The following is a 24,532-nucleotide window of genomic DNA, read 5'->3' as shown; positions in this document are numbered from 1 at the left end:
CTCCATTCTTTAGAACAAAATAAGGGATAGACTCTTCTGTACACGCAGTTTTCCATTTTCAAACAGGACTGAGAGGGCGCAGTCCTGGTTTTAATGCTGGCTGAGTATTTCATGTCCAGTCTGATGACATTTTTCCTTGGCCTTGACCTGTTCTATTTCCCCTGAAGATGTGCCTGTTGGTTTATTAACGTTTGAAATCTGATGAAGCAGTTTAATTGATTGGAGCCCCTTTTTAGGAGGACTCTCAGCTGCAGGTACCTGCTCAGTGTAGGACAGAGGCAGAAGGGTTAGTCCACCACGTCCCACTACCTTTTCTTCTGGCCTTTGTGCATTTGAGACCAGCCTCCAAAGGTTGAATGAATCTTCCTCTTCCATGTGGTTTCTGACGACTGAGTTTCTCAACAAAGCAGAGCTTTGTTTTTTTATGCTGTAGTTCTAATGAGAACATATTATTTATCTCAGTATCCTCTAATTGAGTTGCTTTTCCTTAAGAAAGCCACCCAAATGCAGTTAGACCAGGAAATTCACCTAACTCAGGCCTTCTAAGGGCTTGGACAGGGAAGTATAAACCATGCCAATGTCATTTGAAGAAATGTTCTGCTAACTTCCATCGCCATGGTGATTCTTGGTACTAAATTGTATTTCTGAGCATCTAGAATGGTCAAGCAGCATCCACACAAAAATGTAGGATGAATGCAAGCTCAAATTCTCCTTAATAAGAGATGCATGTTTAAAATGGACTTCCCTGTCACAGCCCATTTCTCCATCCATTTCTCAGTGTGTGAAAAGTTCAGAAACACTCACTTCTGAGCCCGTTTCTTCCCAGCTAGCTATTGCGTGGTGGGAGCTCTGTCACCACTGTAGTGGGACAGACTTTGCAGAAGTGATGTTGTGAGAGCTTCTGAATTAATTCCATCCACTGTTTTTGTGTTCAGGACTAAGGGAAAATTCTGGCAGCCCCATTGGCCTAGTATTTAGATGATGTTCTTGAGTGTAGCATGGACAAGGTTTCCTTTTTGACAGATTTTGCTTAGGAAGCTCATCTAGATCAGCCCATTTGCCACTGTATTTTGTCATTTCCAGCAATGGAAACGTGTTGAGTTGCAGTCCGTTTGCTTCTTTTCTCAAAGGAAATTGAAAACTCTCTGGTGTCTCTTATCACCTGATGGAGTATGTTATCCCTGTTCAGGTTTTACATCCTTCTTTGAACCTTCAGACACTAGATTGCCTTAATGTTAACGCTGAATGTATTGATTCAATAAGGTATTTTGAGCAGATGTATAACTTCAAGCTTTTGAGCAGTTTTCCTCATTTTTATCAAGTCTGTCATATGCCTGAAGTTGGACATGTGCTTGGGTGTCTTACTGGATTGTCTAGTTGTGGGTGAAAAATGAACCATTTAGGAGAGCTACTTGTGAGTAGACAAAGGTAAAGCTCAGTCAACGAGGGGACCTGGCACCATCTTAGACTGCAGCATTTTTATAGGGGTAAGTGGCAGGCTGTACTCGCTGTGAGCAGCCACTCCTGGATGGTTCCTGGGTTTTTCTTTAAGTTTTTTGCTCTGCTATAAACATGAGATCAGAGATTGATGGAGTGAGGGTAACCTCCAAGAGCAGCATTCAAGAACCACTCCTGTGACGAAGCAGGCTTGTGTTCCTTGGCTTTTTACATTGTTAATTTTACTTGAAGGTGATGTGCTGAGACTGTGTTTTTGCACTATGCTGTACATTTGTAAAGTTTTACAGAAAACACTAATTAAATATGTTTCCTTTTTCTCATTTAGTGCTGTTCTGGCATTTCTCTCACTACTTTCTCCCTACCCCTTACTCCTCTCCTCCTTCCCAAGTCCTCACTGCTAAGTGATAATAACTTCCAGAAACTGAAGAGATTCATTTGTGAGATAAAGTAGGGCCCACTGATGGACTGAGATCGTCTATGTTAAAAAACAGGAGCTGGAGAGACCTAGCATGTCAAATGAGCAAGCAGATGAAGTTTTTAGTCAAAAACGCTGGTCAATGTGGGTATATTTGACATAAGGTCAGGCTCAGAGTAAAGAAATCTGTAGTTCCTGAAATCTGACCATCAATTTTGAATATTTTTTTCTTGATTTCAGTGATAGTAAAAGCTCAGACTTCACTCTTGGTATTACTTTTGGTAAATCTTTTGTTTATAAATGGTTTATCTTTTTTGTTCATTTGTTTGTTTCAGTGTGTTTTGACAATAGGCTCCTTCCTGCTTATTTCATCTTAGTAAAGCAGGGAATGTCAAGACAGGCAGTAAAAGACACAAACTTGATGTGGCAGCTCAACAAGAAGATGGGTTTCCTCATCGCACTGTGAGTCCGCAGTTCACTGCTCTGCTCTCTTGGGCTCAGCAATGTGGCGCTGTTGGAGCAGTATCTGAAAATGGGTCATCGTGCTCTTCTCCCATCCTGACCTGGTGATGAGGCTGGCTGCGACAGGTCCCCTGTGTGATGCTCAGCACGATTTCAGCCTGTGCTGACAGAGGTGTCAAAGGCACGAGCCCTGGAGCTGAGGCCCCGTGTTTGAGGGGGCTCAGCACCAGCACAGGCATTCAGGAGCCCCCCCCAGGCTACTGCACGTGCAGGCAATGCAGAAGGTGATCATGCTTAGTGCAATTGCATCCTGCACATGCTGACATTGCTGTTCATGCTGTGATGTGAAATCCTCTGTGCATGCACAATGTACAAATACATTTTGAAAGCACTGTAGAAACAGCACAAAAATACACAAGGCAATAGCCTCAAAGAAGAGTTTATCCATCCTTCTGTCAGAGAAGGGAAGCAGAAATTTTTGAGGACTGAGATCACAAATTTTGTTGGAATAATTTACAGCTTTATAAAGAGAAGATTTTTATGAAGACATTTTAAGACAAACCTGTTCTCTACTTCAGAAGGGGCAGAAGGAAAGAAAAAAAAGGTGGGGGAGCAAGGAGAAGGAAGCCAGTTCAGGAGTCACTGCTGTCATCTTCCATTTCACTTTGGCACAAAACTGCCATAAAAGAGAAGCTAATGAAAGAGTATTTCTTTGGTCTGCTTATTAATAGCAAAACTGTCTATTACTGACTGGCTGGCTATTTTTATATTTGAAATCCAGATCCTGAGACATGTATCACACAGAAAAATAAGGAAAATGCCAGACATAAGTAGATGCTTCACCACAGATTGCCCTAAAAGGTAAAAACATTTTCCATTCATGGATGCAATTTACACATCTATTTTTGCATAAGCCATTACGTCTATGAATATCAGATTCTTAAAATGTCATTAGAAGCAATCGTGATCTGTCACTGAGGTCTATGTGGTATGACAAATATTTGTGAGCTGATAAAAGTTAAAAATATATCGGGTTACAAGTAGAATCTTTATTTAGTTAAAGTGACAGAAACGTATTACATTATGAATTGAAACTATGTAGGTAATGAAACCATAAGATACAAACATTTCTAGAAAGAGGCAAGGAAAAAGAAAGGATGTGGGAGAGGGGAATTTAACCTTAAAACACTAGTGCCCTCATTTTTTGTGGTAGTAAACGCTCCCAGCTGCCCTGAAGAAATGAGGGATTTCCAGCACTTCTGTCAGTGGGAACACAAGGCACTTGCTACCTGCAGGTTACAGAGGGTTATGTGCTGCTTTCATGTTGGCATCACCATATGTTCTGCCCGGAAGGTCGTACATTGGAGGCTGCATTGCCTCTGACTGAAACACTGAAGTCCTCATGGTGAAGGCAATGATTTTTTATACCACAAAGTGTTACGTCAGTTTCAACTGATGGTCCCACTGCTGAACTTTCCATTTGGAGAACAACTCTAAGCAGTCAGGCAGGCACAATGTTCCAGGTTTGGTTTGTTTTATTCAAAGTGATTAATCTAATCCCCTCTTACTGTTCTTGTCATCTTGTGGTTCACGAGGACACTCTTTGCCTTCAGCCAGGGTCTGTACTTCTCCATCACTGCCATTCCCTGTTAAAAAGCAAGTGAAAGGCAAGTGAAACTCACTGATAGTCTTTAATACTGGAAAAAGAAATGTAGAGCCCAATTTAAGTGATACAAAACAAGGAATTCTGTGTAAAAAAGAGAGAAGCATTTTAATTCTTAATTTATTAGGCTTCCCACATAAATAAAAGGAAGAGGTGGTTGTTAACTAACACAGTGGATTTTAAAGCTTTTTGACAAGATCTCAACAAATCCTTAATGTTAGTGTATGTAAGCCACCCGCCTTTTACTCTGTGATTAAATGTATTGCTGTAATCTTACCAGGGCAAGCAACTGTAATCTTGCTGTCCCCTTCCCACAGGCTTGGGTCATCTGGTTGATTGCAGGCTGATGACAAGAGTAGCTTATCGGTAGGTTCAGATATAACCTCTTGTATCAAGGCTTTCTGGGGGTTAGCTTGTTTGTCTTTGGTCTCCAAGTATCTTTCTGAATTAGAGGGCTCCATAAAGAAACCTTCAACAAAGGGTCTTAGGCGCTCATTTTCTTGTGCTCTATGTGTCTTAGACACATTTGAAAAAATTGTTGTTGGAACTTCTACTGAATGCTCAAATGTGGTTTTAGTGTTTTCCTCTAAGGCAGAATCGCTGTCGTTTGTCATTTCAGAAATTATTTCAATATTTGGGTGATATTGCTGTAAAGGCAGAAAATGTAATTGAAAATATATCCTTCTAGATATAACAAATGAAAGATAGGTAACTATCTCCTAAATCTGTACAATTGTCATCCTGGATGTGCTTTTCTCCCCAAATGTATGGAAGATCTGCTTCACACCCACAGCTCTTCTCCTTTGCAGATTGATCTTAGGTTAACTGCATGGCAGACATAAACCATGAGCTGACCATGAACTACTAACAGTTCAAAAAAGAAAAAAAGGGAATATTTCAGCAATTCAGCAATGTGTAGCCTCTAATACTTTTTTTTTTTTTTGATCATTTTATCAAAATGAGTACAAACACATTTAAAAAAATGACAGCCATTATAATTGTGTAGACTAGATCAGAGTAGTCTGGCTCTTTGATTTACAACTTACTGGTTAGTTTCGATCCAACCTGAAAACAAATTTATTTTTATATCAGACAAAATAAAAACAAAGCCCCAGTTTCCTGAAACCTCATGCCTCAAGAGCAAGCCACTGACAAGGGCAAGAGGATTCATGGGCTCAGATGTATTATTTTACCTTTGTCACAGCAGGAATTTAACCTCGACTCTTCCACTGCTCAAGAAATGTCCTTAACTAGGAGGCTACAGGAATTCAAGGCTGCATTTCTGCTAAAGAACCAATGGTATTTCATATAAAGTGGAAGGTTTGGGCAGTGATGCAACACGATCAAGACCGAGAGGTTGACATTTCACCACTGTGACTGACACGTTCTCATCTTCCAGGATCTCTCACAATGTACTGAGTCTTACTAGTGCTGTTTTTAAAATATTACTTAACAGACTCTACCCAGTGTCTAATCTAACATCTAACCTGACTTCATTTAAGAACCGAACACCCTTAGGAGCGTGAGAGTTGCTAACACACGTTCCTTTATTAATCCTCTTTGTTATATTTGTTCTATTCCTTCTCTTATCTTCTAAGTGGAGGATTTGTTGGCCGACATTTTGCAACATTTTTGTGATGATGTGACAAGATGAGCAAATAAAACCCATGCCTTACACAAATGGACTGTAGGAAAACTTTACAAGTTCCTCCAAGCTGTTGCAAAAATGTGTACTGTATCAGCCTGTCTCCAGCAGGGCAAGAATGAGCAATCAGCAACACTAGAATCAAAGCTGTCCTTTTAATCTCTCTCTCTTTTTTTTTCTTCTTTTTCTTTTTCCTCTTTTGTTTCTGTTTATAGTCTTGTCTAGCAGCTTAGTCTGAGCATAGCACGATGCTGTTGGGAGCACGAACCAGTGGGGCTGGAATGCGTTGTATATCAGTAGTATTAAGTGAAGCAGAGGAGTTTTGGTCTCTGTATTTTCAGTTGAAAAGTCTGATTTTATTCAGTAGTAGGCTATTGTGCTATCTACTCAGTCCTTTGCAGCATATTAGTACTAGTAAAGTATATGTTATCAGTAATCTTCATTGAAAAGCTGTATACCACTAAGAAGTTAATTTTATTTAACTGTTGCATTATTTGACCTTAGTTTTTCGTTTTCCTATTTTTACAATGCAAAAATATATATAAAAAAAATCAAATTGAAAGAAGATTTACAAGTGGATATACAAGATCTGATGAAACATCCATTTTAGTTTATAAGTGCAGAACTGATTGTATCTTCCAAGACAGCATTTCACAACTCAGGTTGTCCTTATTTCGCAAAACATTCATAAGGGAAGCTTCGTCACTGGAATTAATTAAGAATCTTACCTTTTGAACAAAGATTTCCTCTTCTGGGGGAAATTCATTTCCATCTATATCTTCTAAATCAGGCAGTTCCTGAAGAGAGTCATAAAACCAGTGGAAAAGTTAGCTCTAATCAATAAAATATGTCATCCCTATCTCATTGGGAATCAACACGATGCTTTTCCAGATAAGAGGCAACAACTAGAAATACTGGGCTGTCATCTTCTCCAGGATGACATCTTTCTCTGTTAAGCATATGTGGGAAAAGTATAATTCATCTGTCTCCAGAAATACATATAGCAGATGGGAAGGCAATAACCTTAATGTCATTGGAATGGTCTTTTCTACTCTGCTGTGTGACTAGGAGGTTAAAAACAAAAACAAGAACAAAAACAAAAAGGAAGGAAGGAAAATGGGTAAACAAAATGACACTACAAAGATTTTTAAAGGAGATGTGGTTTATGTCTCTTAGCTGTTTCTTACTCATTCAGTATACTTAATCTCAACTGTAATCCATCTTTATGGGTAACAGCCAAAATAAAATCTGCCGTCTATTTGAAACCATTTATCAGTAAATTCTGATAATCTAAACACAACTAATAAAATAGTGTTTTACTGTGGAAGCCTTGTAATCAAGGAAGTGGAATGGTAAACTTGCAGAGAATTATTTTTCCTCAGACAAGCCCAATAATTTCATGTTTATATTAAAAAAATATTATCTAAGACAAATGTAAGTTACTGACATGAAAGCAAAAATGGGGGGTGGAAATACAAAATTACAAGTAGAATGTAATACCTCTTCACCAAATTTTTAATGCAGGCTAATACTGGTAAAAGCATCTCCTTTAGGAAGGTGTTTTCAGAGCTCACTGGTTTTGTGTAGCAAGTTGCTTGGCATAGCAGCATCGGGAACATCTAATCTGTACGTTTGGTGTGTGAAGACTATTACAGAATTAAAATCAACAAATAAAATGTGTTTCCTGATGTGGCTGTGGCTAGTGCAGCATGTCCTGAATTCAAATAGTTTTAGAAGAATGTGATGAAAAGTGTACAAATTAAGATTTGCACACCAAGATTAATGAGCAGAATTTGATGTAAATAGGGACATGAAATAGCTGTTAATTTCATCGGTGAAAGTTATCCTGGTTTAGGTACATGGTATGTAGCTCAACCACTGCCAAGGATTATGCACAAAGACCAGTTCTTGCACGTTTGGCTTGTTTCTGCTTGACAGAGGGATGTCATAACCACTGCATTACAAATCCTCCTCCACTCTTCTCCCTTATATTACTACTGAGACCATCTACAGGCGCGAGGATACGAACACTGTGTACAGTGCTGCTTCCAAGCTTCTCACTCACAGCATCTTCTCAGCCATTCCCCACCATGTCAATGCTAGCTGTCTCTGGAAAATCTGCAGTAGCGTAAGTATTGGAGGCTGTTGCCAGCAGCTCTTGCCATTACTAAACATCAGTTGGAGAACAGAGTAGCACAGAACACTGAAATGTGTATTAGTATGCAATTTGTTTAATTTTATCCTTAATTTTATCCTTAGAATATTCGCAGGTCTTAAGTGTTGAAAGAAATCCCATGTACATACATGTATGGTGAAGAGTTCTTTTTATACCATGTTACACAGTGGTGCCATACAGCATGAAGAAGAAAAGTTCCACTGAATCTCTGAGATCTTCACCTCATGGGGACCTACAGTATTGCTATGTATTTAAAGCTTTTGTTTCAGCCCTGCAAGATCTTTGAAAAATAATACTGTATGTACTTAGAGTTGCTGCCAATTCTCCCCACTGTCCTCGTTAAACTGATTATTAAAAGTAGCTGAACAGGAAGATGCAGCAATGCAATAAGCCCTCTACTAAAGCACTGAGTTGGTCCTTCAGTAATAGGATGGATTTTTTTTTTTCCTGGGAAATTAAGGGCATAGATATAACTGACCTTTCTAAAACATTCCAGAAAGAATTTAGTTAACTGTCTCTGTATAAGGGATTAAACAGTATATTAAATGCTCTGGAAAATCATAAGCTCAAAAGTTTGCTGTTGCTAGTTGTGTCATAATCTGACCCTGTTTGTTTAGCAGTAGGGTTGCAATTAGAACATATCAAATAGTATTCCTTTGCACTCATATTGTATTTTTCAGTGGTATTACGCATGCCCTCATGGTTAAATGTTTAAATCATCAGATAGAAATCTCAGAAAATAGATGAATATATTAAAAATGTTAATCACTTAATATATATGTGGAAAATGAAAATTCAGCATTTCTTGAAAATATGCCTGAAAGTTTTATCTTGAGAACTAATTATATTATCTAATATTGCTAGGGAGCATTTACAATAAGTGGCTGGCTATTTCTTCCTTATGCTTTTTCCACAATCATTTACCTTTTCCAATGAATATTTCACTTGAGTTTTACCTAAAGGGACACATTTATTCACTGGTTTCTTTTTATTGTGATTTCTATTTTTCAAATAAAAGCCCCCATTAACTCTCTCCACAGAGAAATCACAGAGCTAAAAGGTCAGCTTCAGGTGATCTATGGCCAAAGGACAAACCAGAATTTGGTAGCAGTGGTAAATCCTTTCCACATGCTGGAAAGAATTAATACCCTATAACTTTATTGTTATTTTTCCTTTGTTTCCTTCTACTTTTCCTAATCATGGACCTTTATTATAAGTCTAGCCGTATGCTTTATTCAGCCAGGATGTTACAGGAATTAATTTGGGAGTAGACAATACCCAAATCTTAGTTTTTCAAAATCTGAATCTAATACATACATCAAGACGAAGTTTTTCTGGTGTCTCTGGCTTGATCTGTTTGATTTCAGCATATTCATCCAGTTCAGGAAACACAGCCCTTTCAGCAACTGTATTCTCTCTTGGTAAATCTGAAGAATAAAAAAATAGCTAGTTGCAGAAAACTAACTGCATAAAAGGCTTTGTATGTTGCAACACTGTAGAACCAGATTGCTAGGGATCTGACTACTGTTGCAGAATTCACTGCTGAATCCAGTGCTTTATCTATCCGTCATAACCTTTGTCTCCCTTAAAATTTATAAATTAATATTTGCACTTTTTAATACTATATTCCATACATCTACAAAAGAAAAACATTCTTCCATGTGTGAAGGCACAGAACTGCTTCTTGTGTTACATCCAGCTTTTGCTGCCAGACAGAACACACAGTTTGTGGGAGCACGGGAAGCCTGTAAGCTATACTGTGCTGTCACTAAACCTAGCATGTTTGAGAAGTGGAATTCCACCTTTACATGTCAGAAGCTGCAAGCTGGACACTCAGATTTGTTTTTTGTTCTTGTATTAAAAGAATATTTTATCCAGAATTACTTGCTTTTCAACTCACTGCTATGGAAATTTAACGGGACATTTTCAGCTATGAATTAGCAGTTTTGAATCACAGCAGAGGGGAGCTACACTGAGACAGAGTCTGGCGTATCGTCTGTACTTCCACACTTTGGTTTCATTCTTTGCTGGGTACGTTACCAGCTAGCTCCTTGTTGAAGTTTAAGTGTTTGTAAGAACTTGTCTTGCATGAATCCTCTTGAATTCTTGCAGGAATACTTTCAGGTGGGAAGTCTGTGTTATCTCCCCTGTCTGGTATAAGTGTTATCACTTCATCATGAGCATCAAAACTTTCCTTTCTAAATTTCTCAGTCTTCTCTTGAGTTTCTTGCTCTTCTGATAGATCTGATATCTCTGATGTATTATAATTTCCATCGTTGTTATCTGAATTTGCAGATCCTCCTACAGAAGAAATTAATTCATTTAACCTACTGAGTTAACCTGCCATCACTTATTCTAGATATCCAAACTGTACAAAGCCTTAGTAGCTTATCCCAAAATATGCATCAAAAGCTCCTACTTCGTTTAAGCAGCTATTCAGGATTTGTCAGTCCTCCTAGCAGTGCAGCAATGTTTTCCCATCTCAACTCCCCAGCATCTATAGTTCCCCAGCAAAATCTCATCTAGAGAACACACTGTAGTAAATAATTGTTTGGTATCTATAGTTAACCTTTAGGGGACTCACAAGTGACTACATTTAAATAGATGCTTGAGTATTTTGACGGATCAATTGCCAAAGTTATCCTCTACTTTATGCAATCTACTGCGTTGCTGGAAAAGTTTTACTTGCTAGTCAACTGTTTGACTTCAGAGCCTGTGAAAAGCCAAAACACACCACACAAAGACTCTTCTGCACTGTAGCACTTCTTTGTTATTGGCTTCAGTCTTGTTTATCCTAAAACATGCATACTGTTCTAGAAAAGGCTAGGCTGGGGATTACTATTGCTCAGGACTTTACGACATCTTGAATACTGTGACAGAAGAATTTCTGGCATAAAAAAGAGCAGTAAGTCAGGGCGTAAATACGTGCTGGAACCACTACTGCCCTGATTAGCACCTGGTTGTTCTGGTGTAGAGCACAACAGCTTGAAAAGCTGAGACAGAACGTGGTTTGCTATTGTTTTGTTTATTTTATCAGCAGTTAGAAAGGTGATGATTGCTTAAAAGCTTGCTGGTTAATCTAAAATGCAGTAAAATAAATAAAGTAGTTAGTATGGGAAAAGAAAATTTGTAAGTACATTTCAAAAATTGTTTCTGAATGCTTGGGAACTATTAATGTATTGTAAACATTCAAATCAAAGCAGACACAAACTTTTCCAAAATATTAACCACAAACCTTCTAGGGTGGCTGTTGTGTCTTCGTTTTCACATTTTGCACCTGTGTCTCTTTCTTCCATATTCTTCTGTCTTTTCTTTTCCTCTGCTTTTTGTCTGATTGCTGCTAAAGCATCAATGCTATCTTGGATTTTTTTTCTCTCTCTGGTTTCCCATTTTTCCCTTTCTGCTTTCTCAGCTTCAAGCCCTCCAACAGCCCAGGCTTCTGCACAGGCTCTAATGAAAACAAAAGAGCTCACTGCAATATAGTCATAAATGTTATTTCTCTAACAAAAGAGAAGTTTGAAATAATTCACGGCAGCATAAAGTATCGTCAACAGAAACAAACAAACAAAAAAACACAACAAACCATCAGATAGCAATACCAATCCCTTATGCAACAGAGCTGCACATCTATCTTATCTTGCATGTGGAACTGCAACAAAAGAAACAAAGATATCCAAATGCCAGTGATTACAACACCAAAGATCCATCAGGACTGCTGATCGTGGCTCTGCTTTCCCTGACACCTGTTCAGTTTCTGTTGAAATCAAGATTTGCTTCTGTGGCCTACGGACTTTGCATAAAACAATTCTGGTCAATAATTAATTATCTTGTGGGAAAAAAAAAAAAAAGGCTTAGGTTCTTTTAAGTATGTAGACCTCTGTAGTGTAATTCTATTGTAATGAAAGTTACCCACCCTCAATAAATTTTCCCAGTCAATCTTCCTTTCCTTGCATGACAGTATTGCTAAAAACTGGATGTAAGATCATTAGTATTTGAGGCTTGCTGCTGTGTAAAGATGTCTCTGTTTCTTACCTATCCTTTGGGAAAACTGGTCTGTCATCCAGATATGTTAGCTGTTTCAGTCGAACAGTAAGCGTTTTTCTATAATTGGTGATTTTCTTGATCACTTGGTTTCCCATTAAATTCAGCACATGCTAGAGAAACAAGGGAAACAAATTCCAAAGTTCAGTTTTAAAAAAATAACAAAAATACACACAACAACTTGGATATGCAGTTTCCCTATCATTTCAAAAATCAGTGGTAAATAAAACATCCTGGTTGTTACAGGCAATCTACTAAAAAATTAATCACGTTTAATAACATTTTACACCAGCAGCCATTATGCACTGGACTACCTGACAAAGCTTTTTAATAGTATTCACCCATACACATGATACAAACCCTCAGCTGTATTCAGCTTACCAAATTAGGCATTGCCTCCAGAACAGTTATAATATTTGGATCACTTAAGTTGTTGTGGGAAAGGTCGAGAACAGAAATACTTGGGCATTCTTGCAAGTGCTGTATGTCTTCCACTGTTTCTAACTTGTTGTGAGCAATCTGCAGAGTGTTCAGGACTTTCAGACAAGCTGTCAGACAAGAACAATGCAATGAAAGGAAAGGTAAGAGTCACTGCTTCACGGTGATTTTCTGGAGCAAGTAGAATACTGCACTTTCAACATTATTGTTTATATTGAATTCTGTATTTGTTGTTCTGCTTATATGTGCTTTTTGGCTATGCCTCCACAGATCCTTTCTTCACCTCAAGAAATAATTGTTTGTTTTAAGGATGGTTGGTTGTTTTCAATTCACCTTTTGAACTAGTCAGTTACACAAAAGCAAGAGCTTCTGTTTCAAATTACCCTTAATGTACACAAATGATAATATAGAGGATTTTTTTCTTTAATTTTCTGCTGAAGATGGAATAAATCCTTTCAACAGACATAAAAGATTTGGTAATCATGTCTGCAACTGCCAGCACATCCTAACTGTAAAGTAAATAGTGAAAACTGGATCGTCAGCCTCTCTGCAAAACAGCTCAGTACTGAGATGGTATTATGAAGTGAGGAAATACTATATTGTTCTGGGTATCTGCATTTAAGTAGTTATTATATGTCTTCTCATCTATTTAAACCGCATAACACATAGGTTTGACTTCAATGGAAACCTTGTGGACTTTGGTATTGGATAGTGTGCAACATTTTAACACGATTTAAAAAAAAATCTTAAATCTACTGCCGCTAATAGTAACTGTCAAAGCTTAGCTGCTTATAATTTAAATATTAGCTCCTTATAAGTTAAAATATCTTGCACCAACAGTTCTTACAGAGATTCTCAATGGTCTTGACATAGTTGTTACTGATGTTGAGGGAATCCAGCTTTTCTAAGGATTCGAGATTTTCAATTCTGTTAATTAAATTGAGTTGCAAATAGAGGCAGCGCAACTCTGTCAGAGTCTCCAAATTCTCTATTTTTCTTAAGCCATTGCATTCCAGCCATAAACACCTCAATCCAGTATACTCTTCAAGGTTCTCCAGTCGGTCAAATCCTGCAGAGAAAGATATTTCAAAATGAAATTGTATTGGCTAAAACTAAGTCTTTGGAAAAAATACATTCATTTAATATATTTAAACCAGAGCTGCTGAAACAGTCTCTGAGCTGTTATATTCAAATTGATGGCAATATATCTGCTGATTCAATTGGTCCATAAAGGAAGAAAATGTACCTACAAGGTACCTATTTTGGTCTGTACCTTGCGCAACCCTCTAGATTCTCAATAAATAATGAGAAAATAGTAAACACAAGGCCAAATGTAGAAGGTAGGTCTAGCATGCTGTATTTATTTAAAACATTCTTTATGCTATCATGAATAATCAGGATTTGGACTCGATGATCCTTATGGGTTCCTTCCAACTCGGAATATTCTATGATCTAGCCGTATAAAGCAAAAAATCTGCTCAAAGATCAGAACTGGATGATCCATGTTCATTCTAGCAACTGCTCTTTCTTTCAGTAGTATTTGAGAACACGCAGTTTGTTTACTGTTTGTTTTCTTCCTGACCATTTTTATGTCTCAAAAGCTAATTAAAAACTTCTTTATGCAAGCATATTTAAAAAGAAAAAATGCATATATTTTCTTCTGAATGCAACCTAGACCAGCACGTTAATATATAATTTTTTCAGAGGCTTCTGTTTTGAAAAAATAGTCTTTCTTGACTCCTATTGATCCTTTGAATGAGTTCCCAAAATGAATTAAGTCTACATGTGTAATCAGTTCACTTATCCACCTTCATATTGAATTATTTTGTTTCTAAATTACATTGTTTTATCAAATTAAATTATGTTTGTAATTTAAAAGAATGTTTTATACCTTACCTCAGTTAGCCATAAACTAGATATTAGAATATGCTAGAAAACTATTTAAGAATGATAAATCTATACACTCTTGTCCACACCTTACCTTTATAATGCAAGTAAAGTATATCATTTAAGGATGGGGTCAAGTACAATTTCTGCTGCTTACAAATGTCTCGCAGAATCTTTTTTGTCATTCTAAAATAAAAATAGGAAGCAGAAATGAACAAAATGTATTTCAGTGCACATTCTGAAATCTCTGTTTTTTAAACACATTCTAATGCAACATAGCTAATGGCTCTTTTATGCAAGAATAATAGCTACAGCTTTCAGGACTATACTCAGAGCAAAAAAGCTGTTGATTTTTTTTAGTGTCTTTCCATTTCTGCCTGTCAGAAGTATGTTACCAGGTTCTTTCTATTTCTACTATAAAAAAAGAAAGTAGATAGGGCATCTTCCTGAAAAAAAAAGTATGATTTTTGTTAGATTCTGGTTCCTTCCTCTCCTATTTTCTTTTCTCCACTCTTTGCTGTTATATGACCCCAGATTATTTTCCATTTCTCAATCTCATATTAATGAAATGAACTTTGCATTTGTGGCCATAAATATTTATCGGACTAAGTCCGTAAGATTTTCTTGGCAAGAAAATATTTTCAAAATGGACAATAAAAAAAAAAAAAAGAATAAAAGCAGTGAAGGTGTACCTTTTTTTTTTTTTTAAATTTAATTTATTTTCTTTTAAATATTGTTGCTTATCACACTGAAATTCTTGATACTGCTGAGGAACCAAAACTCTAATACAGTCATCTAACTAGTCAATTGAGTTATTGGGGCAATATAAAATATGATTGTCAGCCAGTTACTGCTCCATAAATCTTGGAGTTTATAAACTTTAAACCAAACCTCTAAATATGTACCATTTTCTTGCATTGTGAGCCCAGGAACATTATTGAATGCTATGTAGTTGCAATGTATTACACTGACTTTCATTGTGCTATTTACAGTAGCACTTAATCAAATGATCAGCATTCTCAGGCAATTATAGGATCATAAAATGTATTCCATAAGAACACTAATTATCTTATGTGCAATTGTTGCTCTCTGACATCATTCTTCATAAAAATTTAATTTTGAAGCATGGTAACCTGATTAGCCAGTGATGATGAAGTTTTCTATGTCTGCACAGTCTGATCTACTTCCTGATAATTCAGAGAGAGTCTTTCCCTTGGCTTTAAAGGGCTGTAACTGTCTCCTATAGAACAAGCATGTTAAACAGAACAGGCATGTTCAGGTATCTGAATTCCCTCTGCTAAAAATTATCTTGACAACTATAATATTTACATTGAGATGAATTAATACAATGCACTGTCTGAATTCATATTGAGAAGTGGTCAAATCTGACAAAAGACCCCCAGAAGAGTTGGCACAATTTTTTTCGGATCCATTAAATAGATTACATCATGTATTTAAAAGGCAGTTTGCTACTGCAGCCATAAAAAAAAAAAGCAGTACAGATACTAGCAATACCAACAATTCCTGATTTATCAATTAGTCTCAAGTTCATCTTCAAAGAAATCATTCTCCTGAGGTAAGATTAATATGTAAAATAGTGAAACTCTATTGCCTTCAATGATGCCATGATTTAAAATTAAAAAAAAAATAAATCACTAACCAATATATTACCTTACACAGCCCCCCTTTTCTTCTGTCCTTTGACTGAATGAACTGGTTACTGACTTGTGATCACCATCTGATTTTTGTTCATTCTGTTGATCTGCTCTGGACATACAGTTGAAGGCTTTCTCTTGAGTTTTAACATCTTTATTGTAAGTAAAAAAAAATAATAATAATAAAAAAAAAAAATTGAAGTTCAAGAATATAAGTTGGGGAAAAAGTGTCATGTTTCCAATTACTTCAGAGAAATACCAAAGAACACTTGAATGTGAATTTCAAGAAAAGATGTTTTCTAACCACAACATTTGATGACCTTTTTGATGGAGGGAGGCTTAATTTTCTATAGAACAAAAGTAGTAAAACAACTAGTAGCAAAATAAACTGTTAAAGTATTGTACTTGTTTAAATCTGGAAGTGAGGTAGTACCCACTATTCTTAAGAAGGATTATCGCAATGTACAATGATAATAAACTACTGGCACCAGTGCTCTTATGGTCTTAGACATCTACAGAATATTACATTTAATTTACAATAATTTGAGTTTAAGATGACTGCTGAATTTGCATATAAAGAGACCATGATAGTGGGCTTATCTGAGTCATGGCAAACACTGTTTTTTTTTTTATCTAGCTCCCACAAAGTTACCTTTTTGTACTCTTTCGAGGGTGTCTCCAGTGCTATACTCATTCAAATTGTCTTTAGACTGTGTTTGAGTAATTGCATTTCCAATAGTTTTTTCAGATTCTTGCTCTTCACCATCTAGTTGTGCTCGTAGTCCTGACAGTGAAAGAGACAGTGCAAACAAAATGATTGTACCAGATCATTTACATATGGCTTTAATTAAAACTTCTAGAGGTCAAGCTAGATGTATGACTCCAATACAAAAGGTATACCTCCAGAAAAAGAAAATTAAAGAAACTGGAAAAAAAAAAAAAATCCCTAAATTTACCCTAGCAACCCAAGTGGAAGAGCTGACCTGTGCTGACAGCATTTCCTTCATGTTCTGTGTGGGTCAAGTCGTGCCCCGTGCTGTTCGGGGGCTCTCCCACCACGCCTTGGGCAATGACCTCCCCTCCGAGGCCTGCGTCCAAGTCTCCATTTTGTGCTTGCATTTTATGAGATGTGATTTAGACAAAATCAACTCAAGTCGGTGTTTGACTTAAAATCCAACTGCCAGACAAGCTAATGGCTTTAGCAGGAGAACCTGTTGCAGAAAAAAGACAGGACAAGTTTATCCAGCCTGCCCTGTGGCAACCTCTCACTGTGGAGACCCTGAAAGGTGTGTGTGGGGGAACACGCAACACATCCTGCCCATTGCAGATCTCCCTCAGAGCAGTGAAGAACACAGTGAAGACCCCAAAAGTGGAGCAAGTCGCTTTTTTCCTCTCAGGGCTGGCAGCGCAAGGGGGCAGGGATGCTGCTCCTCCACCACACTGTATTCCGCTGCCTGCCAGCGAGCTGTCACCTGGCGAGGACTGCGGGTGCTGTTACACTTCACCCCCAATGTCCCTGAGGTCAGAGAAGACCCCAAATTACCCCCCCGCTTCCCTTTACCTGACCCCAAAGCCCGGCTTGGGGTTCCGGGCCGGGGATTCGAACCGGCGATCCTTGGGGTCCGCTGAGGAACAGGCGGCCGCGCGCTCCCCGCCCCAACCGCCGCTGTCGCCATGGCGACGCCGCGCAGGCCCACACGGCCCCGCGGCCTGAGCCCGGTAATGGCGGCGGGGGCGCCTGAGGGAGAGGCCGGGCGAGAGGCGGCCCCTGAGGGAGGCGGCTCCTAAGGGAGGCGGCCCCGGCGAGCAGGCCGCGGTCTGGGGGTTGGTTTCCCTCCGATGCAGCCCGTTAGGGTCGGGAGGGGAGCGTGGGGGTCCGGGGTGCTGCGGGGGGGAGCGCGGTGCGTGTGGGGGTACGGCGGTGGCAGGCTGCGGGTGCGTGTTTTAAAGTGTGTTTAAGTGCTAAAATCGCCGTGAGGTGCGTGAAAGGCCACGAAAGGCTCCTGAGGCGTTTGGGAGGCTGGAGGAGGAGGGAAGGGCCCTCAGCCTGGCTGGCTGTGCTGGAGGGAGCTTGTTGCCGTGTGCTGAGCCCTCCCCTGCTGCTTATCCCCACTTTCATAGGTGATTTTAGGCGTCCAAAGGCAGTTTTTGCACGTTGAGCTTCCCTTTTCTGCTTGGGCTTGGATTGTGTTGTTCACAGGATTGTAGACCCATGTCTTTACAGCCCAACGGATGAGTAAGTAAGCCCTTGAGCATAGGCTAAACAGCTGCTGTTGATGTCCTCCATGGAAACTTTGTTATATTCTCATACCTACACGATTTGGTGTTATTTTAATTACCAAAATTTTTGTTTGCTTTTCTGGAACGTACCGCAGATAGATTCCTAAAGATGCACTGCTTCTATTGTTTCTAGCGTTGCATCACTTTTAGTGGGAATATGTTGAAAGACATTTTCTAGTTGCCACTCCCTGATGTAGCACGTAACTGAAGCTGCCAAATCTCAAAGGTTTGAACAGTTTATGTGGCTGAAGCGATTATAATTGCCTGCTTTTTCTTGTTTTCCTTAGGCTTTTGATCACCATGGCTGCAGTGGATTGTTTCTATCTCCTGTACAGAGAGATCAGTCGTTCTTGCAGCTCTTATGTAGAGGCCCTGGCTTTAATTGGAGCTTGGTACACAGTCAGGAAGTGCATGACTCTTGCTTTCAACACCTACAGCATCCTCAGGCTTCATGTTGTTCCAAAGCTGGTTGGTGAGATTGATCTTGTCAAGCGGTATGGAAGATGGGCAGTGGTCACTGGTAAGAGACTGAAGCAGCGTATTTGCTTGTGCTTGTATAATGTGTTGTATCAGTCCTGTAAAAACTTGCTGGTGTACATCACTGGGTGAGCCTTGTGGCACAAGCTGGGGCCTGTATTGACTGGGGTTGGTGAATACAAGTTAATTTGCTTGAGCAGTGATACTGTAGTCAGTCACGGACAGCAATACTTGTATGGTGTCTTAGTAAATTCAGGTCCTCAGTGTGTTGACTGACTGCTGAAAAATAATCCCAGAACAACTTTTCCCAGAAATTTTAAGCTCTACCCCAGGCCTGTGTAAGGGGGCATGAGACTCCATAAGCAACCTTAGAGAGAGGTGCAGCCGATGTATTATTTTTGCTATGGGATTTTCACATGTGCTCAAGTTCTTCAGTAAGGTTTAAGTCATGCACCTCAGACATCCTCTCATAAAGGTTCTACTCCAAGCTCTCTGCTGTTATCACAGAAATAAGAAACTTGTGTGAGGTGCCATTGCAGAAGGTTGCTACTGACTATCTTTAGTGTTACGGTTTTGAGATCAGCATATTCAGTGCCACGTCATGTTCAGAGAAGGGAATAAAGCTGCAATTAAAACAACTGTCGAAATAGAAGACTGCACCTGTTCTGATTTTCACACTGCTGTTCTATTTTCTATTAATAACAGGTAGCACCGATGGTATCGGGAAGGCGTATGCTGAAGAACTGGCGAAACGTGGTGTCAACATCATCTTAATCAGCCGAAGCAAGGAGAAGCTGCAGGCTGTATCTCGAAGCATATCTGAAACATACAAAGTGGAAACAGATTTCATAGTAGCTGACTTCAGTAAGGGGCGTGAGGCTTACCAAGCCATTAAGGAGGGCCTGAAAGACAGAGAAATTGGGATCTTGGTGAATAATGTAGGACTGTTTTACACCTACCCAGACTATTTCACTAACCTGTCTGAGGATATGCTGTGGGACATGATCAACATAAATATTGCTTCTGCTAACATGATGGTGCACATTGTGCTGCCAGGCATGGTAGAGAAGAAAAGAGGTGCAATTGTGAATGTCTCGTCTGCATCCTGCTGTCAGCCCACACCAATGTTAACAATCTATGGAGCCTCTAAAGTAAGTTAGGTTGTGGTATTTGATGGTATGCACTGAAAAGTAAAAGCATTATAGGTGTTTTTTTTTAACACGTTCAGCAAAGAAACACTTCAAAAAAAAAGTTCAAAACACTTGAAAGTTTTCTAGGGATTTGTTCATGTTTCACGTATTATGCTGCACTTTTTTTCCTCCCCATTAATGGGCTTTGAGACAAGGTCTGCTACGTGGATTATGTGTGAACTGCAGCATAAGGGTACTTCTAGGAGAAGTTTCATCTTCCTCAGAGGAATGATGTTCAAACCAATAGTGACAATTCTATGACCCATTGAAAGGCTGAGGAATTTTTTCTCTCTTCTGTAGCTGAAAAGTGTGCAGGGGTATCTCAAGGTACCTGCAGGCTGGTTATTTGGTAGCAAGAGGTATTACAGTTGTGCACAAGCTGTCACTGCAACAAGAGCTGTGGCAAAAACAAAACAAACAAACATAAAAACCAACAACACTGCTTCAGCAAACACCAAGGAGCTAGGTGGAACAGAAAGCTTCTTACACCTCTGTCTTGTACCATACTTAGAAGCAAAAAGAATTTCCCCATAATTTTTCTTCCTCGGGAGATCCTGACATTGCTGAATAGGATGGGATAACTAGATGATGCTGAAGTTACCTCTGAAGCGTGCAGGGCTACAGACTTGTGCTGGATAATTTGCTGCTTAATCCCAATGAAAAGCAACCGAGAAAGTAGAAAGATCTCTTCCAGACCCAGTTGTCTAAACCCAAAGTGTTGATTGCTTCTGGCTGTTGGTTGCTGCCCTCTGCTGGAGCCTAACCTCCACACAGCCTTCTTCCAGGATAGCTCTTGCAAGTCATTCCTTCTGCCTGGAGCAAAACCAACTATATTACCCCAAAGTATAACTCCTTGTAGGTTGTCTTCAATGTGGAAACTGGTTCAAGATTCCTGTTGCAGAGCATCTGTCTCTTGGTTATGCTAAGTGTATGTAGAACTGCACTCTGAGCTGTATCAGTGAAACGGCCTGAATGAAAAAGAACAGAATGAAACCAAAGGTCTACTAAAACTTCTTGCTTTAACCAACGTAATTAATCCAGATCCTAGATGAGCAATCCAGTTTAAAGCGTGGTCTCTGGTTTGGCACGAAAGTGGGAACAAGGTGTTCTGGCATCTTAAGCTTCCTTGTGCACTAACAGCATGGAGTGTTAGAGTAGTTGGTTTGCTTGGGTTTGGCTTTGTTTGTTTTCCTAAAGCAGGTGTAAGAGCATCAGTAGAAGATGCTCTTCCAACAGTTGGTTGGGAACCATGCTTTTGGAAGGTCATTGAGAATTAAAAAAAAATAAATAAATCACTCACAAGCAGAGTCTAAAATGTTCTCTCAGATTTAACTGGCCAGGCAGCACAGCTGCAGCTTCAGCATGGCATCAGGCATTCTCCCGTGATAAGACTAAGTCATGCTCATTTTTCATTCTGATTCCTGTAACTTTGGTTTTCAGGCTTGTGCTTTCTCCTGCGATTTGGTAAAAGTATAATAAGCTAAAGGAGATGATGCAGATGCATATGAACAAATGCATGCTTAATTTTGCACAAGGGAGTCCCAGCAAGTAATTAACTTGTGGTAGATCGATTGAGTGTGTTGTTCACCTGTAAATGTTTTGAAGAATAGGACTTTTTTTTGTCCTTTTGACAGTAGTTAGCTTAGGAGTGTCTTCTTCAGTGCCCTCAGACTGAACAATATAAAAGTTACATAAAACTTCTGTACTTTCTGTATTGGTTTTAGGCAGAAATTCATGGATTGCTAAATTCACATCAGAAAGCTAAGCTGTCACTTTCTTCTGCAAGGTACTGTACTGTTTTAGGTCCCAGCAAACAAAGAGCAGCAAATAGAAATGTTGGTCAAGCTTTAGAAATGTATATTTTATGGTCTCATCTTTTAAAGTTAATGTTCCAAGTATGCTACAACTTTTCTATGGTTTTACTAAAACTTTGCAGTGAAACTTGATTGTAAAAACAAACAACATTGAATGTCTTCTGCTTTTGTCTTCCTAGACCTACTTGGACTATTTCAGTAGAGCGCTATATTACGAATATGCCTCAAAAGGAATTTTTGTTCAGAGCTTAACCCCGTTTGTCATCGCTACAAAAATGGTATCGTGCAGTAGTGTTACATCAAAGAGATCTTTCTTTTTTCCTTCTGCTGAAGAATATGCAAGTCAAGCTATTTCTACCCTTGGGTTATCCAAAAGGACTCCTGGTTACTGGAAGCATTCAATAAAGGTAAGAAAATTCATCCAACTATTTAGTGCTTGTCAATAGAAAAAAAACAAGCTGTTTACTTCCTCAAGAGTCCAAACAAAAAACATGGCAGTATTCTGAAAGAGTACAGCATATACCATAAAATTTAAAGGCATTGTGCCATCTTATCTCACTAATTCTGCTTTAAAAAAAAAATGCTCAGCCATGCTTGTTTGTAGAATGAGACAGTGAATCCAATTCCTAGTTGAAATATGCAACAGAAATGGGAAAGAGACAACATTTTATTCAAAAGCAGGCCACCTTATTGTACTTGCTGCTTGCATGTCATGTGTCAAAACTATTTGCTCTATAGCATCAAGTAGAGAAGAAGGAGCTGAAGAAATGTGGATTACTCCAAAACAAAGACCAGAAAGGGGAGGGATTCTGGCGAGATGTGGAAATGAAAGGAAGTAGACAGCATTGCTATTGAACAAACCAACCGCTTCGATATTTATTTGAAGAACTTAACTATTGTGCTGTATTCACTCCTTCCAAAAGGGCTGAATAAACTTTGGCGAGGGAGGGGAGCGTGGGGTGGAATTTAAGATTTAGTTGCTAGTGTTTGAACAGGTACTGTTGTGCTTCGAGAAATACATCATTAAGAATTTGAGAAAATGTTTAATAGAATTTATCTTAACCAGCTCCTTCCTCTTTTTTTTCTTCTTGTCTCCCTGTTTCTCTTCACAGTTCGCAGTGGGTGAGCGTATACCAGAATGGATCTGGGCGTGGTTTGCACAGTACTTCTTAAGAATAATACGCAAGGAAGCTTTAACGTGCAAACTGAAATAGGAATATCTAGATGTCCAGCATAGATGAGTACTATATTCTGATCAGAGTGCTGCAAAAATCTTACTTGAACCATGTATTTACTGTAATATATCAATACCTTGTTAAACAAGTAGTGTGTAACCTAGACATCAGAAGTCTGGATCCTCCCTGCACCTTGGTGTTAAATAGCTCCTCCTCTGCATTCCTCCAGGACAAAGGGCTGGTCTTGTGGTGGTTAAGCTCAGATCACTTTGTCTTTAAGGTAATTGTATAGGAGTGGGTATAACTGTCATTCTGACAGTAAATCACTGCCTTTTGCATAGTGCTACATAACATCAACTGGTAATGGTGACAGAATTTGAGAATTCTCCAGCTGTGGCAGAAATGGACCCAAAACAAATGATGCTGTCTAAAAAGATGATCCCAGTCAACTGAATTAAGTCTCATTAATACACAGTTTTGTGGGACTTTTTTGTTTTTTTTTTTAATTGGCAGATATGTGTGTTTTAAGTGCAAATGTTGTTGGTTTTGAATGATGTTTTTTGAGGTACTTCTCAAAATTGAAATGTATGGAAAGGTCATAGTGAGTTGTTTATATGACTAAGAAGGTCATACAGAGCTGTAAATGAATTGGAAAATAAGCTTGGTTTTCTTTCTTATTTTAAGCGTGAATGATCTGGGTCATGCATCAAGTGTTCCTTCAGCAAGATGAAGTGTGGCTGGAGAATAAAGAATGTAAAACCATATTAGCTAAAGAAAAATAATGAGGAAATAAATGCTTTGATTTAAAAACAGTGGTTGGTTTCCTATGATAATAAAAAACACTTGTTTTGATGCTGTATGACTTCTTATTTATATATTAAAAAAAAGTGTGTGTATATATATATTTGTTACAAGTTATTTGGTATTACACTGCTTGTATTTCTTGCAGACTCTAAATCTGAGAGTTGTCCTATCTAAAAGAAGGGTGTGATTTAATACAGAATAATCTAATACTTTTTCCTATCCAGTGAGATATTCTCAGCTGAGGTGACTCAGTTTCTAAATAACTAATTTGAAGTTGTGCCATATGAAAGACTTGACTAAAACTCCTAAAAATCTTAATTCTTAATACAGTGAAACCAGCCCCCCCCCCTTTCATGACGGTGAAAATGCCTAGTATAGCTGCTGGGTTGCAAAGGAAGAAAAATGATAGTTGGTTTACTGTACAACTGCAATTTTTTTGTGTCAAGGGGAGCTCTCTCCCTTGACATTTGTTCCTGTTGTGCTCCTGCAACCCAGAGTACTCCTTTCTGGGGGGAAGGAGGGAGAGGAGCAGGCAAGGAGGGCAGGAACTCATTAGTGCGTTTGGTCTGTGTGATCTCTGGTTAGCAGACCACACTCAGCTGGCCCTGACAGCTGTTTGTTTCAAAGTTATGCATTAGGTGTGCGTAAGAATGACTTACATGCGTTCAGAAAGGGGATTTAAAAGAGGCTGGGTGAAAAATGCATTTATTTTTAGCAAAGGCTTAAATACTGCTATGAAACTGGGTAGCACTTCTATTGCTGTACTTTGTGTTTGGCTTTGTCACTCCCTATTAACAGTATTGTTTCTTCACATTTCCTTAAAGGAGTTAAAGTCCATTAAGTTATATCTGAATAATCTGCTTTTCAAAGAACTGTTCTCCAGAGTAATGCAGAGCAGCAACTCCTTTCATTTTTGAATATGCAGGAGAACACAGCCTGTGTATTTAGAATT

The 24,532-nt window shown here is 38.7% G+C and overlaps 2 protein-coding genes across 4 annotated transcripts; one reads left to right on the top strand and one right to left on the bottom strand.

The window, feature by feature from the left end:
- Positions 1–3,397: 3,397 nt before the first annotated feature.
- DNAAF1 (dynein axonemal assembly factor 1) lies at positions 3,398–16,959 on the bottom strand (the record flags this gene model as incomplete). The annotated part of the gene is made up of 13 exons (XM_082770194.1): positions 3,398–3,981; positions 4,276–4,645; positions 6,372–6,440; positions 9,137–9,246; positions 9,860–10,120; positions 11,055–11,269; positions 11,852–11,973; positions 12,242–12,408; positions 13,146–13,367; positions 14,280–14,371; positions 15,857–15,992; positions 16,493–16,624; positions 16,824–16,959. 13 exons carry the CDS (start codon positions 16,957–16,959, stop codon positions 3,884–3,886), a joined length of 2,130 nt encoding a protein of 709 aa, XP_082626320.1. The 3' UTR covers positions 3,398–3,883.
- Positions 16,960–17,600: 641 nt separating this feature from the next.
- HSDL1 (hydroxysteroid dehydrogenase like 1) lies at positions 17,601–23,659 on the top strand. Of its 3 annotated transcripts, none has more exons than XM_082769811.1 (5): positions 17,601–17,664; positions 18,408–18,640; positions 19,303–19,748; positions 21,781–22,008; positions 22,714–23,659. In XM_082769811.1, the coding sequence occupies exons 2-5, from the start codon at positions 18,421–18,423 to the stop codon at positions 22,813–22,815; spliced, it is 996 nt and encodes a 331-aa protein (XP_082625937.1). In that variant the 5' UTR covers positions 17,601–17,664; positions 18,408–18,420; the 3' UTR covers positions 22,816–23,659. The 3 variants fall into 3 exon arrangements, with proteins under 3 accessions (XP_082625937.1, XP_082625936.1, XP_082625938.1); XM_082769810.1 differs by having other exon boundaries at positions 17,658–17,694; XM_082769812.1 differs by lacking the exon at positions 17,601–17,664 and adding an exon at positions 17,949–18,076.
- Positions 23,660–24,532: the final 873 nt, after the last annotated feature.

This window comes from Aythya marila (genome assembly GCF_965140915.1).
Source record: "Aythya marila genome assembly, chromosome: 12".
Classification (NCBI taxonomy): Eukaryota; Metazoa; Chordata; class Aves; order Anseriformes; family Anatidae; genus Aythya; species Aythya marila.
Note: the sequence above shows the minus strand (reverse complement) of the source record. Positions and strands in the feature narration are given on the sequence as shown.